A 19480-nucleotide genomic window follows, 5' to 3' on the forward strand; every position below is an offset into this window, starting at 1 on the left:
AAACATTTATAGTTCAACTTTCTTTTAAAATATTTTATTTATATTTTGATTTTGACTAAATGAGTTTCTTGGCACAAAATATAATTGATGACACTTAATGTCAATTGCACTGGAGCAATATCTACTAGGTAATCAAGTGTGGTACAGACACATGTTGAAGCACAAAACATTTTTCCAGGTCTTAATAATCACAGTTTCGGATCTAAGACATCCAGGTATGGGACAGTAAAACCTTACCAGTTTTCAAAAAAAAAAAAAAAAGTAAGTATAGCAGAGCATATTTACACATTTCACTCTTAAGAATTTAAAAATTAATTGTAATACAATGCCAAAGACCTACATTCAATTTAAAACATCAAAGACACAAGTTACATTATGAAAACTCTGACATGGCCTATTTTTACTTCAATTACTACAAAAAAAATAGATATTGATCATCAAGAATCTGAGTTACAACATCAAACATCTGCCTGTACAAATAAATTTTAATGGAGTTATACACTCTCCAGATTATCTTTTTCCATAATATATATTTCCTTCAGTTTTTAGTGAAAATTATTTTAATACTATTTTAAAGTAATATTAATGAAGTACCATGTAATATCCTTACTCCATTTTCTATTCCTATTTACTATTAAAATCATCTTCATCAAAAAAATGAATGGTTATTTCTTCATTGTCTTTGTTCCATTTCTTATGTGAAAACAACACATTTGGAGAAACTTCTAATAAAGCTGAAATTGGCAAGATTTTATTCCCAATAATGCCAAAAGTCTATCTGCTGAAGGCTAAAGAGAAATTGTTATAATTACAGTAGAATAAGAATTCAAGCAATTTTGTTATTTGTAAAAAATGAGTTTTGTCAATTAATTATTGAATATTAAATAGTACACGACTGCTTCTAACGTGTTCTAGAATTTATAAGCTGAAATATTGGTTAATATTTTTAGTCACAGAATAAATGTAGTTTTCTCTTTATGGTTGGTTTTTAATCATTAATACTAACAGAATTTAACACAACTTTAATACAAATCCTCACAACACCTCTATGAGGTAGGTATTACTTGTACTTATTTACAGGTAGGAAATCAGAAAGCCAGAGCGAGAAAAAACAATCTCAAAAATTATAGATCAAGAATTTTGGTTTTCTTATAAGGCAGACTACTTATTAGACATTAAGTTTTGATAATACACTCATAAGGACAAATACTGAAATTGTCTATTTTTTTTTCCAAGAAAAAAACTATATGTAGGATTTGAAAAGAAGAGAAAATTTAAAGCTGACCCATGGGGAAAATGCCTAGTTAGTATTTGCCTGATATACAGATGAAAAAACACATGGCATTTCCAGTTTTAAGAATGATAATCATTAAGCAAACCTACATTATTAGAATACTTTCTAAAAGCATAGTTCTATTTTGCAGATGATACAGTCATAACAAAAGGCTTTACATACAAGAACTTTAAAATTTTAGTGAGGAATCATGTCTTAAAGAAAACAAAAAACCAGCCAGGCACGGTGGTGCACGCCTGTAATCACAGCTGCTCAGGAGGCTGAGACAGGAGGATCCCAAGTTTAAAGCTAGCCTCAGCAATGGTGAGATGCTAAGCAATTCAGTGAGACCTGTCTCTAATAAAATACCAAATTGGGCTGGGGATATGGCTCAGTGGTCAAGTACCCCTGAGTTCAATCCCCTGTACAGAAAAAAAAAAAAAAACTCTCAGGGCCCAGTGTTAGGCTTATGACAGTTATTTTAAAAATGCCTGATGAATGAAAAAAGAAAAAAAAACCCAACAACAAGTCAGGCATGGCACACTCCTTAATCCCAGTGGCTTGCGAAGCTAAGTCAGGAGGATTGCAAATTCGAGGCCAGCTTTTGCAATTTTGCAAGACCTTGTCTCAAAAAAAAGGGTTGGGAATGTGGCTCAGTGGTTAAGTGCCCCTGGGTTCAATCCCTGGTACCAAAAAACAAAAACAAAAATACCCAACAACAACAAAATTACTCATGATTCAGTATAGCCACGTCTTAATCCTATATACTACATATTTCAGTCATAAAGAAAAATTACATTATGTAATTTGAAGGAAAATGGATGGAACTAGATGTCATTATGTTAAGTAAAGTCAAACTCAGAAGGTCAAGGGACTTATGTTTTCTCTCATACGCATAAACTAGAGAAGAAAAAGGAAAAGAAAGGTTGGGGCAGATCTCATGGAAGTCAAAGGGAGATCAGTAGAGGAAAAGAACTAAGGGGTGGGAGATGGTAAGGAAGTAGTGCTGGGGAGTGATACTGGCCAAATTATATTGTTATATTGTGTGCATGTATGAATATGTAACAACAAATTCCATCATTATGTACAACTCTAATGCACCAATAAAAAAAAGTGGGGAAAAAAAGATTCTAAAAAGACAAATATATGTATTATTGATAATTATGTATTAAAATAGCTACTAATTTCCTACATGGCAGAAAATATTTTAAAATAATCCTCATAGGGACTAAATTCATATGAAACATAAGCCATGAATAACAGTTTAGAATATTATTTTTAGCAGTGCTGGGGATTGAACCTAGGGCCTTGCACATGTTAGGCAAGCACTCTACCAATGAGCTATATCCCCAGGCCCTAGAATATTCTTTAAAACAGATTTCATATTCTATTTTATTTTACTGATTCTGAAACCTGGAAAAACTTAGATTCTATAAATATCCATCTAAGTTTCTATAAATTTCCACACTGATTTCTGATTTCTAAACTGAGATTTAATTTATGAGAAGTTCATAGGATTAACTGAAGGTTACATTTTAATAGGCATGTACTAATATATGTCTTGTAAGACCTAATATATACAACCTTAAAAACTGGATTACAAAAAAAGTCAAGCACTTGAGAAGGAAAATAATCCATAAATTAAAAATACCACATGAATTTTTTTTTCAGGATTGGTATAAAAATTCTGTAGGAGGAGTTGCTATTCAACAAGGATAGTGTCAACATTTTCTTGTGTGAGCTCTGACTCTAAGGCACAAGGCAAGTCCAAGTGTTCTTGTGATAAGCGAGAACTTTTCACAGGTACATCAGACCAGTTGTCACAGTATGGCTGAAATCTCTGGGCCAATGCATTACCAAACCTTTGGCATCGGTTATATCTGTAAGATTTACCTTTGTGTGTATACATGTGTTCCAGCAATTGACTCTTTCTAAGAAATTTATGACCACACATGGTACAACTGATTTTTCTTTTCCTTGAAAAAGAAAAATTACAGTTTAATTCTACTGGCTCTGTATCTTTGGAGATCAAAGATACTTGACTAATCTGCAAAGGCTCTGTGGTACCACGATTTGAGTGTTCAGGCTGCTGCTCATTCTCCTTGACAATAAAGGAACTGAGCCTGTGACATTCAAGAACCTCGCTATTTTCATTAAGTGGATGTACTTCTCCAAGATCATTACTTTCCAGAATGGAAGCAGGGACACCAAATGGAAGGGATCCAGACACATGGGTATGGAGATGTTGTCTTAAGTTACTACGGGAATCAAAACGTTCCCCACAGTAATGGCATAAATGTATTTTGACACTGTTTTCTGTAAAAGAGAGACCTGTTACCTCTGATGAGGGTGAGGGGTGGCTCTGGGGGACCACAGATTCTGGATCACATCTCTCCTGCTTGATGGACACTGGGGGTTTCTGGTGCTCCTCCAAGGCCTGGGCAGCAGGATGAACTCTCTGCTGGTCTGCAGTGCCATCATCAAGCCCAATAGCAAGAGACAGCTGCAACTGAGGGTGGTCACCCTGGACAGCAGCTCTGTTTCCATTGTTATTGGAAGGAGTTTCCTTGACCTCCAGCCCTTGTTTCACAGTTGTTTTTTGGGTTGTTGAAATCTGAATGCCATACAAGTTTGAGGACTGCACAGTCTCTGGTGAGAATACTTGATTCATTTCAGTTGCAATGTGAGAAAGGTAGTCGGCATGAAGAAATCGAATCCCTTCCTCCAAACGACTATGATCCACAATCTGTTTTGGCCCTTTCCCCGTGTACATAATATGTAACAAATAGCTGAATATGTCAGGTTGAATGTCGGTTGGTTGGATTTTTATGCATTCACTGTTGAGAGAGAAAGAGAGAGAGAGAGAGAGAGAGAGAGAGAGAACACCATGCAAAATGAAAACACAATCTAGTTGGCCTTTCAGTTAACAGCAATCTTAGTCTAAAGCAGTTTCTTCTTACAAAGTACAAATTAATTTAGCAATCTGTCTTCATAAAACACTACAACAAAAGCTTACACTTCCTTTTACACCAATTTTATGGTCTAACATTAAGCCTTCATATATTTCATCTACTGGCTAAAGTTAGGAAATGCAGACCCAATACTCTGATTAGTTGGACATTAATCAATGACTCTTAAGTGATAAATACTATACTAGATGCCAGGAGGTAGAAAAATGATGAGTAAGATAGACGTTCTGTTCTTAAGGAATTTAACAGTCTATTGAGTATATAACCAAGAGAACTGACATAGGGACTCAGATACCTGCATGCCAATGTTCACTGCAGCATTATTCAGTGTAGCCAAAAGGTGTAAACAATTGAAGTGCTCATCAAAAGATGAATAGATAAACAATATGCAGCTTTATACTTACAACAGATTATTCGGCCATATAAAGGAATAATGTTCTGATACAGACTATAACAAGCATGAACCCTAAAACCATTATGTTAAGTAATATTAGCCAGACACAAAAAGACAACTATTATATGATGCCACTTACATGAAATACCTAGAATAGGCAAATTCAAACACAGAAATTGGAAGTTACAACAAGCTGTTTAGGGTGATGAAAAAGTTTTGTAAATAGCAGCGATGATTGTACAACATTGTGAATGTAATTACTACCACTGAATTGTTTAATTAAAAATGGTTAAAATGGTGATATACATACACATAGAAGTGATATGTACCATCTCCATACACAATAAAAATATTTTAAAATTTTAAAACGTCTATTGAAATTGGTAATATTTAAAATGTAAATTGTGTTAACCTTATTTTGGCTTCCAAAATACATTAATATTCTATTCTTTAAATCTCAAATGAACATAGGTACAATTCTGGAAAACTTTAATTAAGGTAATCCTAAACCTGATTCTTAGATATGAATCTAGAATTTAGTTAACAGATGGAAATAACAGTAAAAAAGAGATCAGGAAATCCCTATAAAATTGGAAAAGAGACAACCTAAGGGAAACTGTTGAATATGAAGGGAAAATGGAAATCAGTCAATGGACTTACCTTTCGGAAGCAGAAGCTCACTGTCAATGTATTAGAATGCACTGGGTGTCAGTATGCTTGCAATACATTTCTTTAGTCCTGATATCTCAGTATTCCCTCTTCCTCTCTTGGTCTTCATTCTTTGTTCTGACCTAGCTATCCAATGCCATGGCCTGTGGCAAGTTCTTTTTTTTAATACCAGTTAAGAACTCTATTAACTGAGGGGCTTCTTTAGTTGCTCAATACAGAGCAGGTCTGCAACCTTCATAATTCCTAGGTTCAGTTTAGCATTGCACCTGGCACACAACATGTACTTTAGGGGCTGAACCAATTCATGGCTCTCAGGAGACTGAAGACAAAGTGCCACTTCTAAAGCAGTGAAAGCAATCTACTGTGACACTTAGGTCAGAGAAGAAACTCCTTAGACTGGCAGAAAAAGCTGCCTGTTACTTGTTCTACACTCCAACTTGCTCTCCCTATTGTGCCATGAATTCCAATCATTCTGATCTACTCAGAATGTCTGAATGTTCATATGTATATACATATATACACACATATACATATATGTGCATGTATGTGTATGTATATGTATGTGTGTATGTATGTGTGTGTATGTATGTATGTATGTATATGTATGTATGTATGTGTGTGTGTATATATATACGTTTTCATGCTGGTTTTCCCCCCTTCTATCTGCTACATACCTTCTTATACACCTCTCTATCTGAATAATTCCTGATCTTTCAAGATTTAGGACCTCTGTAAAGTCTCTTCACAATACGGCTGCTGAAATACTATTTTACCTTGTACACTCTTCTATGATAGACATTGTATTATTAGTAACAACAAAGCTCTTGTTTTAAGCATTTTAATCTATATTGATCTATTTAATCTCCTCAAATACCCCAGGGGGTGATCATTCTATTCTAAAACTTTACAGGCAAGACAGAAGAGAGGTATAGAGAAGTAAATTACATTGTAATGATTTGTTTTACATGCATTATCTATAGGACTATGTTTTTTTTTTTTTCCCAAGACTACAAATTTCTTGAGGGCAGGGTGTATAACTTCACTTACTGGGGTCTAGTTAAGTACCTGGCACATAGGTACTTAATATACATAACGTGCAGGCTTGGTTTTTTTGTTTTTTGTTTTTGGTATTAGGGATTGAATACAGTGGTACCCACTTAGCTACGTCTCGAGAGCTTTTTATTTCATTCAGAGACAAGGTCTCACTAAGTTGTTGAAGCTGGCCTCAAATCCTACCTCAGTCTCTTGAGTCATTGAGATTATAGGCCTGTGCCAACACATCAACAAATAATGAATATATATTTGAATGAATGAACATTTGGATACAAATGTATAATTGAGGTTGGATTCCTAAGTATTTATGTAAGGTTCTTTAAAGAAAAACAGACTGCTGAATCACTTTTAATCTAGAATGGACTAAAATTACTCTCTATTCAGAGCTTCAAATTTGAATATCTAAATTGGGTGCAGTGGTGCACGCCTGTAATCCCAGTGACTTGGAAGGGTGAGGCAAGGTGATGCAAGTTTGAGGCCAGTCTCAGCATTTATCAAGGCCCTAAGCAATTTGGTGAGACCACTTCTCAAAAAAATAAATAAAAAACCACTAGGATGAGGCTTAGTGGTAAAGCACTTCTGGGTTCAATCCCCAGTATCCCTCAATCCCGTAATCTGAATATCTAAATTTGTCTTGTATATAAATTCAAAAAACACAAAGGAAGTCTTTGAAAAAATATTTTAAACAAAAGACCTTTGAATTGTAATATGGAGTTCATGGTAGGTAGAATTATGACACCAAAATCTTGCTATGAAAGTATCATAAAATAGAAATCAACAACTTAATGATTAAGAGCAAAGACCTGAGCAGGGCTTATGGCTCAGTGGTACAGTGCTTGCCTAGCACATGTGAGGCACTGGGTTCGATCCTCAGCACCACATAAAAAAATAAGTTAAATAAGTTATTATATCCGTCTATAACTAAAAATATTTTTAAAAAAGAGAGCATAGACCTTTAGTTTCAGATAGATCTGCACCTGAGTCTAACATATTAGCTATATAATCCTGGCTGAGCAACTCGATCTTACCAACTCAGTTTGTTTTTTTTCTCTAATATAGGGGTAACTGTAGAATTATGTTATAAGATTTAGCACTTCAATATGGGATAAGCCTTCAATACATTTAAGTTATAATTTCATTCTAACCTTCCACCACAGATCTATTACATATTGAGTTTAATTACTGATATATAAGACAATTATAAAATTGCTTAATATATTTGAATGAATATTTAGATAAAAATGTATAATTGAGTATAACGATAGTATACTGATAAAATGATAGATAATACATGATATGATGATCCAGTACCAAGAAAAAGGGGGTCTCACTATAATGATAGCACACAAAATGATAGTATAAGACATACTTTTTTCAATATTGTAATGTGAGAAATATACATAATCTTCTTCTAATATACAAAAACACATCCTTACCTTGTTTGGTGAATAAATATCATCTTGAAATAGTTAGAAAAAGCAGCAAGCACTGCTCTATGGGCTTTGAAGTAAACATCTCCAATAGCAACTGTGCAATCACATAGAAAACCAAATTCTCGCTGCATGTTCAGCTGCTGCAGAAGGACAAGGCTATGGCTAGCAGTATCCATTGTGGCTCTGAGAAAAAGAGCAATATAAAAATATATGTTTGTATGTGTGTGTGTGTGTGTGTATATATATATGTTATAAAAACTGTTTACAGTTGACACAAACCTACAGAGCAGCAAGGATACCTAAATATAAATGAAATCATAGATTTCCAATCCTGTTAATTTCACCCCAAACCTTGCTAATATTAATTTCCTCCATTATGATAACTGATATAAACTCTGTTGAACAGTAAACAAGGCCCTTGATCACCTTGTAAGACGGTAGCTTGATATGAATGACGCATGAGCAAAAGGAAGTTCTGTTCTTTTCTATCTATGCAACTATAATGTTTCTAATGCTCAGTTTCCTCAAAGGAAAAATGGAAATGAGATACTTATCCCTGCCTCAGAGTTAAATGAGCTAACTTACATGAAAATCATGTTGCAATAGATACTGCTATTCAAATGTTAGCTATAAATGTGAATAACATAAGGAATACTGTCTGGGGTAGAGCTGCCATTGTTCCTTATGGATCCTCTGGCACTCAGGGGACATAGCTGCCCAACTATTCTAAAATGTTTGTGGGGAATGATCAGTAACACTAAGTTTAGGAGCCCTTAAAGATGTCAGGCCACATCCCCTGTTTTACATGGGAGCCCAGGAGCCCCATGAGAAAGAAACTAACTCCTGATCTCTTCTCAACTGGACTCCCAACAGATAAGCATATATGCCTGAAGGTAAAAAAAAGGCAGGGATGGATGTCAGGTACAGAAGCTCATGCCTATAATTCCAGAAATTCAGATGGCTGAGGCAGAAGGATGGCAAGTTTTCGGTCTACCTCAGGAACTTAGGCACTAAGAAACTTAGCAAAACCCATGTCAAAAGAAGGGTTAGTGGGGCTGGGGTTGTGGCTCAGTGATAGCACACTTGTCTGGCATGTGTGAGGCACTGGGTTCGATCCTCAGCACCACATAAAAATAAATAAATAAAGGTATTGTGTCCATCTATAACTAAAAAAAATAAAAGGGCTGGGGATGTAACTCAGTGGTAAAGAGGAGAAGCAGGAGGAGGAAGAGAAGAAGGAGGAAGAAGGAGGAGGAGGAAGAAGAAGAAAAGAAAGGCAGGATAAGACAAATGAGTCTCAAGGGACAAAGTCCTACATAAGGAAGAAATTGTAAGAAAAATTCTGGCCAAGAGGCCTACTGTGAGCATAAGGATATTCAGGCGTGCCATCATTCTAGGCACGTGGAAGGATATTCTTCACCACCCTCTCTGTTCTAGCTGTGCAAAGTGTTCTGGTACTTATAAAGGGCATCACCAGGTGACTGAGAGAACACCCTTTGAAAGAGCAGATCCTGAAAAAGAGAATGAAGTTTCCTCACTAGCCAGATAGATCAAGGTCAAAGGAGGTCAATGGTGGAGGTCTGGATTAGCTGTCTGGGGACTGGCAATAGTTTGAGCAGTAGACAGCTGATAATCAATAATATAATAAAAATAGCTGATATTTTACCATGCTTTCTATGTGTTAGGCACCTTCCACTCATTTAATTCTTAATACAACTCTAAAAGAAATAATACTAAATGCCTCCTACAGATTAAAAAAAAAAAAAAATCAACAGACTTGAATCACTTATCCAAGTGCTAGTAAATGCTAGTAAATGGCAGAGCAGAAGATTCAAACCCAAACTCTAGAGTCCAAATTTCCTTCCTCCCCACCTTCCAGAGTGAATATGACTTACAAACTGGAAGAGCCAAGAAAACACAAGGATCGCACATAAAAACACCCCTATGAAGCCTTGGGAGTATTCGGAAAGAGGAATCAGAGAGAAAATCGAATTTTTTGCTGGCTAAGCAGATGTGATACAGCAAAATTAATGCTTATTCTTATTAGTAAAATAAAATCTAGCATAGTGTAAAATGTATACAGAAGACTATTTGTATAAAAGGAATGGATGGTAATTTTATTTATTTTTGTGGGGAGGGGTACAAGGGGTTGAACTCAGGGGCACTCAACCACGGAGCCACATCCCCAGCCCTTTTTTGTATTTTATTTAGAGACAGGGTCTCATTGAGTTGCTTCGCACCTTGCTGTTGCTGAAGCTTGCTTTGAACTAGTGATCCTCCTGCCTTAGCCTCACCAGCTGCTGGTTATTTGGAAAAGTGGGAGAAAGATTTATTTATACACAAGTTTGGACTCCAGAAATTTGAGCTCTAGAGATTGGGTTTGAATCCTCTGACACTTACTAGCATTATGGCCTTGTGTAAATGACTTACTTAACTCCGTATTGATTCAGCTTTTTATCTGTAAGAGGATTTAATATTTTTTCTTTTATACATGTCTACTACACATCTCTGGGAAGATTCCAATAAACTAGTAAAATGTTTACTTCTGGGAGAGAAACTAAGGAGTAGGGGAAGTCAAGGATGGATAGGGAACTATAAGATCTGAACTTAAAATAATATATTTCAGATGGACAAGTAGATACAGAGGGAAAAAAACTACCCACCTACTGCAAAACACACAAAATAAACATCACGGGGGCACCGGGGTTGTGGCTCAGCGGTATAGCGCATGCCTAGCACGTGCGAGGCCCTGGATTCGATCTTCAGCACCACATAAAAATAAATAAAATAAAGATATTGTGTCCAACTACAACTAAAAATTAAATATTAAAAAAATTAATAAATAAACTAAATATCACAAGCACAGTAGATACTCCTTGGCATCTCTCCCTCTGTCCCCCCATCTTCCTTGCCTCTAAAGATAACCATGATCTTGAACTTGGTGTTTACAGCTCTCTTGCACATTTCCACTCTAAGGGTATATATTCTTCAACAAGGTATAGTGTTGCTTTGCAAGTCTTAAAATTTTATATAAATAATATTGTTCTTTAGGAATACTGTAACTTGATTCTTTTGACTCCACATTCATTCATTACTTTTGGTGTGTGGAGGGTGGTTACTTAGTATTTAAGGGGCAGTTTACCACTGAGCTATATACCCAACCCTTTTTATTTTGAGACAGGGTCTCATAACGTTGCTTAGGGCATTGCTCAATTGCTGAAACTGGACTCAAATTTGTGATCCTCATGTCTCAGTCTCCCAGATTGTTGAGATTATAGGTGTGTGACACCAGGCATTACTTTTAAACCCTATTTATTCAAACATGTGCCCATTTCTCCCCCAATTAAAATAAAACCTCTTAACCCTTGCCATTTCTTTTTCTTTCTTTCTTTCTCTCTCTCTCTTTTTTTTTTTTTTTGGTGGTGCTGGGGATTGAACCCAGGGCCTTATTCATGAAAGGCAAGCATTCTACCAACTAAGCTATACCCCCAGCCCGCATCTCATTTTTAAAACACCTTAAGCATCAACAAGGTAACAGAAAATACAGAAGTTTAACTCAATCCTCTAAAATATAAACAAAAATTTAAATTGTAGGTACTGTTCCAAGAAGTTATTTCACCAAAAACCACTACTTGTATTTCCCACATTTTCCCAATTTCAAAACACCATCAGGGAGATTTAAAAAAATAAACAAATAAAAATCTTTATTAGAGCCGGGCACGGTAGCTCACTCCTGTAATCCTAGCAGCACGGGAGGATCCAGAGTTCAAAGCCAGCCTCAGCAACCATGAGGCACTAAGCAACTCAGTGAGACCCTGTCTAAATAAAATACAAAATTGGGCTGGAGATGTGACTCAATCCCTAGTACTGCCCCCACAAAAAAACACTATTAGAAATTTTATTATGTGAAAATCATTGAAATGTCTCAAATTGAAATACCTTAAGCCAGCCTTACAAACTGCTTAAAAAAAAAAGCCTCAGATCCTAAACATTTTCATCAGTTCTTCCTCTCTCTCTCTCTCTCTATATATATATATATGTATATATATATAAAATGCATTAATGTAATGAACTATTGAACCATATGGAAATGAGGAATACTACACTAAAAAGCCGCACATACAAATATCTTGTGTTTAATAGTCCGAGTAACATTTACTCATTACTCTTAATTTACTCAACAAATACTCTTGAAGAAAAGCCTAATAGAGAAAAAATATTTGAAAGCATGTACTTTTCAAGACCTGGAGACAAAAAAAAAAAAAAAAAACGTTAAGTGGTGCCATCAGAACAGTTCAGAAAACATGCTATGAACATGCTATGAGGGGGAGATAAGTACAGGTAACTTAATGGAAAACAAGGCACGAGAACTGGTCTTACATAAATAGGGAAAATAATGATGATGATGATGATAATTATAATGATAAAAATTACTGGGAAGGCTGAACATAGTGGCACATGCCTCTAATCCCAGTGACTCAGGAGGCTGACTCAGGAGGATCACAAGTTCAGGGTCAGGCTTCGACCACTCAGGGAAGCCCTAAGCAACTTAAGGAGAACCTGCATCAAAATAAAAGATAAAAAGGGCTGAGGACATAGCTTAGTGATAAAGCACACTGGGTTCAATCCCCAGTACCAAAAAAGAAAAAAAGAATACTGAGAGGTATATGAATAATTATATAACAGAAGAATTCAGTTTGGCATAGAACAAACAAAAGGAAATAAGAAAGATGGGGTCAGTTCACAGAGGAGACTGAATATAAGTTACCCCAGTTGTGTTTGCAATAAGCTAAGATGTTTGAGTGAGAACAGCATGATCAGTTACTTATTCTGCAAGAAGAATAGCACAGTAGTGAAAGCTTAGATTCTAGAAAGCCAGTTTAAAACTCCAGCTTGGCTAACTTACTAAACTGTGATTTTTAACAACATACTCAGCACTCTGGGTCTCAGTTTTCACTCATAAATACAGATGACAGGATTTATTTCACAGGTGTTATATTAATTTTTTAATTTAAAAAAATTTGTTGTAGATGGACATAATTCTATCTATTTATTTATTTATTTATTTATTTGTGGTGCTGAGGATCAAACCCAGTGCCTCATGTGTGCCAGGCAAGCTGAGCCACAACCCCAGCCCACTCAGTGAGATTTTAAGATTTCAGATACTGTATTTTCAGGTCTCACATTTTCATTTCATTCCTTTTTTGGAAGTTTCTTATTTCTCTGCTGAGATTTCCTATTTTTTACAACCTTACTTATCATATCCTTAACCATGGTTATAATATCCGTTTTAAATCTTCTCTGCAATCTAGCTTTGGGTTGCTGTGGGGGTCCATTGATTAGGGTGATGGTTCCCTGTCGTTTTCTTTCCCATGTGTAGTCATTTTAGATCATATGCTAAAAATTGTGATTAATACAAGAGATTCGCAGAATCTGTCACATTCCTCAAAGAGTGCTACTTTTGTAGACAATTAACTTGGGTTGGAACTAAACTCCATGTGTGGCCTCCCCAACGTTGGGCAACAGTTGAAAATACCTGTTCAGATTTTTTAGCCTTATGTGTGCTGTTTGGAAGGTATTCTATACATGTGCATATCAGGAATGGGCAAGAGATTCAACCCTGAATCAGCAAAGTATATATACACAGCAAGTATATATACAGCAAGTTTATATTCAGCATTTATGATTCCACCATCCCAATATCCTCTCTAGGATTTCTCCTTCACTTTCCAGATACACCGACATTCTGAACTCTGGCCTCTTCCTTAAGAAAGAGTACAGGTTTGTTACCCCAGTTTTAGCCCTTTTGTCACCAACTGGAGCCTACCCTCAGGCTAAAACTCATTAAAGTGTAAACTTAACCACTGGTATTTCCCTCTTCCAGTTGCAAATTTTACCCCTGTTTTTGTAACTATTAAATGTCATCTGGTAATTAAAAAAAAGGTTCCCCTCATTTTTTTAGTTTTTAATATGCAGAACTGTCCCAACAGGAACAAATTAGCCATTAGTCTTTATCAGCTGCTCTAAAAATTCTGATCTCAATGTATATTTACACACTTAAAAAAAAAGGGACTAATGGTTATGAAGATATTATTTATATGGATAATATTTATCCATATTTACCATGTTAGAAATTAAAAGTACAGGGGCTAGAGTTGTAGTTCAATGGTAGAGCGTTTGCCTCACACGTGTGAGGCACTGAGTTTGATCCTCAGCACCACATAAAAATAAATAAATAAAATAAAGATATTGTGTCCACCTACAACTTAAAAAAAATAAGAAATTAAAAGTACAAAATGTTTAAATGAGCTGGGTACAGTGGAGCATACCTGTAATCCCAATGGCTCAGGAGGCTGAGGCAGGAGGATTGCAAGTTTAAAGCCAGCCTCAGCTACTTAGCGAGGAACTTAGTAACTCAGCAAGACCCCATCTCTAAATAAAATACAAAAAAGGGCTGGGGATGTGGTTCACTGGTTGAGCACGCCTGGGTTTAATTCTCAGTACCAAAAAAAAAAAAAAAAATACAGCTGGAGCTGGGTCCAATGGCACATGCCTATAATTCCACTGACTTGGGAGACTGAGGCAGGAGGATCACAAGTTCAATGCCAGCCTCAGCAACTTCATGATGACCTAAGCAACTTATTGGCTTCTGCATTCAATGGGTTGCTGTGTGTTGTTTTGGTTCAAGTATACTGAAAATCTTGCCAAAGGAAGATACTTGTAGATCCAATGAAAGGGTTTCAGAATCACCAAGGGTCTTTTGGACTACACTTCGAGAACTACTAACCTACACTTTTTTTTTTTTTTTAATTCCATGAGGTACTAGAACAGGTATTATCAGCTCCAATTTTTAACTGAGAAACTTTAAAATCAGAAAAGGCAGGAAAGGTACACAAAGTCAGAAAACTAGCTGTTAAGTAAGGCTAATGGTAGTTCAAGTTCTGACTTTTTAAATCCAGTGCCTTTTCTCCAAACCCCCATCTAGAACTTTAAAACATTTAGATTGATGGCAGATTTTTCCATTATGTTGAAATATAATTGCAAACAGAGGTAAATTTTCCAAGTTTATAAAATGAAATAAATTCAGAACTGTTAAAAAGATACACACACACACACATACACATATACATACATACACACATACACATATACATACATATACCTTACACACATAACAGGTTCATACAAGCTTGCTTGCATAATAAAAGACATTTAATATTTTAAGGAAGCATATTTTATATCTAGTCAACAGTGCCAATCCACTGCAAAGTTATTACAATATTTTCTAATACACCCTTCGATGTACTCTACCACTGATTTATACTCTAGCCCTAGCTGAGTTTTGTTTTTTTCCATTTTGTATTGGAGATTGCATGCTGAGCAAGAACTCTACCCGAGCCCTTTTTTAAGTTTTTCTTTTGAGACAGGGCCTTATGAAATTCCTAGGCTGATTTTCAATTTTCAACCCTCCTGCCTCAGCCTCCCAAATAGCTGGAACTACAGACATGCACACCATGCATGATCCTAGTTAGGCATTTTTTATTTTTAATAATATTTTTTGGTTGCTGATAGACTTTTATTTCATTTATTTGTATGTGGTACTGAGAATCAAACCCAGTGCCTCACACATGCCAGGCAAGTGCATTACTGCTGAGCCCCAGCCCCAGCCTTTTTATATAGACTTTGTTCATCATTTCTTTGTCATCCATTTTACTTTCTGATATGCAAAATAATCAGTTTCCCAAGCAAATAGAAAATCTTAGAAGCTGCATTTAAGAATTTTTGGTGGAAGTTTTAAGATGGCAGAAAGGATGCAAAAAAGTTATCCTTTTATTATATTTGTAAATACTAGAAACAATTAGAGGTCTCATTTTAAAGCTTTATATGCTGGACAAAGCAGCCCATGCCTGTAATACCAGCGATTTGTTAAGGCAGGGGAACGCAAATTGGAGGCCAGCCTTAGCAACTTAGCAAGACCCTCTCTCAAGATAAAAAGTAAAAAGGGATGGGGATGTAGCTCAACAGTAAAGTGCTCCTTGGTTCAGTCTCCAGTACTGCAAAAAAATAAATAAATCAAGCTTTGTTATCAAAGTAATAAAATAACAGGATTAACATGATATTTAAGAGACTATAAAAACTTTATTTAGTTTCTAAACTGTAGTTAAATCAGGATTAGTTCAAACTAAGTAAGATAAGGAAGTTTAATACCATATGTTTGTTTAATTAAAAGTTAACTTGAGGGCTGAGGTTGTGGCTCAATGGTATAGCGTTTGCCTAGCATGTATGAGGCACTGGACTGTATCCTTAGCACCATATAAAAATAAATAAATAAAGGCATTGTGTCCATCTATAACATATATATATATATATATATATATATATATATATATATATTAAAGTTGGCTTGATGTTAATTTTTTTCAATTTAGAAAAATATATTTTATTAGTTAGACTGCAGTCTCATCTCTATAGTAGCCAGAATGAGATCCCAGACCATACAACTCCTATTTCTCCAGGCCGTACAATCCTTAATAAAAAAGGAAAAAAGGATTAGGACATCTGTTTCTGAAAGAAAATAGTCTTACTTCTCCTGTAGGTCTCTATCACTGAGACTTTACCATTAGCATTAAGACAAGAAGACAGAAAGTTGGCAGAGAAATGTTTGCAGTTTTTTTGAGCTCCTTACTTATTGCTATAAATACAAATGTAAAAACAAAATATTCCAAGTGCTACGTGACAAAATACTTTCTACAATGATTTTAACTTTTTAATAGAACTTTTAAGATGATTGCAGAGGTATGACATTTGATTACCCAGAAAAATCAAAGAATAGGGCTGGGGGTGTGGCTCAGTGGTATACTGCTTGTTTAACACCCACAAGGCCATGTTCAATCCCCAGCACTGAACAAAAGAAAAGGTATGGAAATTAGAAATTATTTTATCCTGAAAAAATGGTTGTTATCACTAACTATAAAATTTTCTATGTAAAGTTCACTGATGCCAGAGACCCACCCCAGGCCACCCAAACAATTCCTGGGGGTGAGGCATAGGTCCTTTCTTTTAAAAGAAGCTCCCAGGAATCTTTCATATGACACCACAATTAACAACTATTGCCTTGGAAGAGCACAGAACCAAGGAAGTACTTCATACTCTAAAATTACATGTTATTTAGGAGACTAACAAAATCTTATTTACTTTCTAGATTATAGTAACTCTGGATTAATTCAAACTAAGTAAAATGGAACAATTTTATACTAGTTATTTATAAGTAGCAATCTTACGTTTAAAGTATGGGAATGATATTGTGTATATTAAATGAACCATAATTCCAGTTGCAACTTTTTAAAAAAATTGGCCAAAATAAGAAACAAAAGGCTCTAAAACTAGTAGGGTGATTAGGGATGGGAAAGAGGAAGAATACAGTATTTTCTGATATCTTTAAAAAAAAAAAAAGTATTTAGAAAACCAGGCCTGGTGCACACAGAGCCTTGGGAGGCTGAAGCAGGAAGATTCAAGTTTGACATTAGCCTCAGCAATTCAGCAAGACCCTGCCCCAAAACAAAAAACAAAAAGGGTTGGGGATGTAGCTTTCCCATATCAAGAAGGGGGGAGGGGGAAAAACACTAGAAATTTCTCATATTCCGTTATATTTACTTTCATAATATCTAAAAATGATACAGAAATTTCAAATCTGAAAATGTTTGACGAAATTCTGCATAAATTCTTGATACTGGCTTATGAAATCCACAGAGAATGTTAAAGAGGAGAAACAGACATTGTTGATGATAAAGAAAGAGCAGTTATTCTCTAGAAACCTTTAACAGAATGGGCAAATGTCAGTTTGGGGCCTCCTGCCAGTTGGCAGACACAGCCAGGCTTCTCCACCTCTAACCCCCATCTAAACAACATTGTGGGATGCCTGATAAGCCACAGCATTAGGCCAACAACAATGCTAACAGCAGTGAGTACAAACTGCTAATGGACCTTTACAAAAAAAAACAATAATAATAATAAGAACCCGGTGAAGAAAAAGAGTCTTTTTAGTCCATTAAAAAGAAAAGGGGGGGAAAAAAACATAAAAACTGAATTTCTGACAGGGAAAAAAAAAAAGTTCCTCAAAGAATCAGAGAAAGTTGAAAAGGACAATGCTAGTATAGACCTGGAATACAGTACAGACAAGAGTGATTATAACTTCTGAATATAAGTTCCATGAACACATAATCCACATAACCATGAAATTCTTTGCTACTATTGCCTAGAGTTTTCCAGAAGAAATAAAACATCCATGTATAATGGATTTGTAACTAGGGAAAAACTGAATTAGAAAAATTTCAAAAATAACTGACTTAACACTATAAACACTTTTCCTCCAAATAAGACCAAGAAAAAAATGAAATTCCTATTAAAAAAGGAAAGCAGAATGTAAGTAAAATCAATTAATAATCCTGAAACTGCTTGCTTCTAACACCACTTCTTCCTCCACTCTCCCTAAGCAGGTTTTTTTTTTTTTTTAAGAGAGAGAGAGAGAGAGAATTTTATTTATTTTTTAGTTTTTCGGCAGACACAACATCTTTGTTTGTATGTGGTGCTGAGGATCGAACCTGGGCCGCACGCATGCCAGGCTAGTGCACTACCGCTTGAGCCACATCCCCAGCCCCCCAAGCAGGTTTAAGAAGCAACATCCTTCCTTTTCTAGGAAGAATAAATACTATCCAGATTACTTCCCACAGTTACTATTACTATACTACTATATGTAAGGCTGTATGTTAGTGCTCCCCAGTCTCTCTCTTAACCCTGTGACTAATGTTTATTATTTTCATTTCCATTTTAGAGATGAGGAAAAAATTTAAACTTAGGATACATAACTAGCAAGTAGTATAACATGGAGATCAAAAAAGGCAGGTCTTGGGCTGGGGTTGAGGTTCAGTGGTAAAGCGCTTGCTTAGCATGTGTGAAGCACTGGGTTCCATCCTCATAAAAAAAAAAGTTAAAAAACAAAACAAAACAAACAAACAAACAAAACAACTAGCAGGTCTCACTCCATAGCCTATACTGGTTACTATAAACTGGAGCAGTAGTTTTGTTAGATCTCTCCTCTCAAAGGACTGATATTCACATGCTCTGTGAATAAAACAGAAAGGGAGCACAGAAGTACTTTATAATTTATCTAGATAAGAGCACCTGCACTGCTTTTTAAAAACAAGATGGGGGGGAGGAATCTGCAGTCATTTAAGACCCCAACTCTTTTCTGGTCTGTTATTACTAAGATGGACAAGTTGGTCAAGCACCACCTACGGACCATAGTAAATAAATCACTTTGGTTCAGTGGTAGGGAGGGCATTATGCAATATTTCCCAGCATAGCCCTGACCAGGATTATTTTACGACCAAGACACTTGGGCCCCTCCTCCCCAGCTAGACAGCCTGGCTCCTTTGCATTCCCCTCAGGAGATAGGGTGGAAGCACATAACTCCACTTTCTGAGGCATAGAGGGCAGCTGAAAGTCCTGCTTGGCCTCTATGGGCAACCACAGGCGCCAATAAATCAGCCACAGGCGATTCTCTCATCCCCTTCCTGGCTTGAATTGGGAGCAACATATAATGCAAAAGAGTACAGACTAGACTTGGAAGATAAGGGATCTAGGTTGAAATTCCTCCGTAAATGACTTTATCATCATAGGTAAATCTCTC

At 35.9% G+C, this 19480-nt stretch overlaps 1 protein-coding gene across 9 annotated transcripts in view; it reads right to left on the minus strand.

The window, feature by feature from the left end:
- Zbtb25 (zinc finger and BTB domain containing 25) overlaps positions 1-8908 on the minus strand; it is a 32497-nt gene extending 23589 nt beyond the window's left edge. For 7 of the 9 annotated variants that reach the window (XM_048798483.1, XM_048798480.1, XM_048798485.1 and 4 more), the window contains exons 1-2: positions 7795-8905; positions 3612-4110 (exon numbers count right to left, since the gene is read on the minus strand). In XM_048798483.1, coding sequence (XP_048654440.1) covers positions 3612-4110; positions 7795-7967 — 672 coding nt within the window. In that variant the 5' untranslated portion in view covers positions 7968-8905. Of the gene's footprint in view, positions 1-2828; positions 4111-7794 lie in introns of those variants that run through there. The other 2 variants (XM_048798482.1, XM_015490069.2) reach the window with 2 other exon arrangements.
- Positions 8909-19480: the final 10572 nt, after the last annotated feature.

The sequence above is a fragment of the Marmota marmota genome, unplaced genomic scaffold, assembly GCF_001458135.2.
Source record: "Marmota marmota marmota unplaced genomic scaffold, marMar, whole genome shotgun sequence".
Lineage (NCBI taxonomy): Eukaryota > Metazoa > Chordata > Mammalia > Rodentia > Sciuridae > Marmota > Marmota marmota.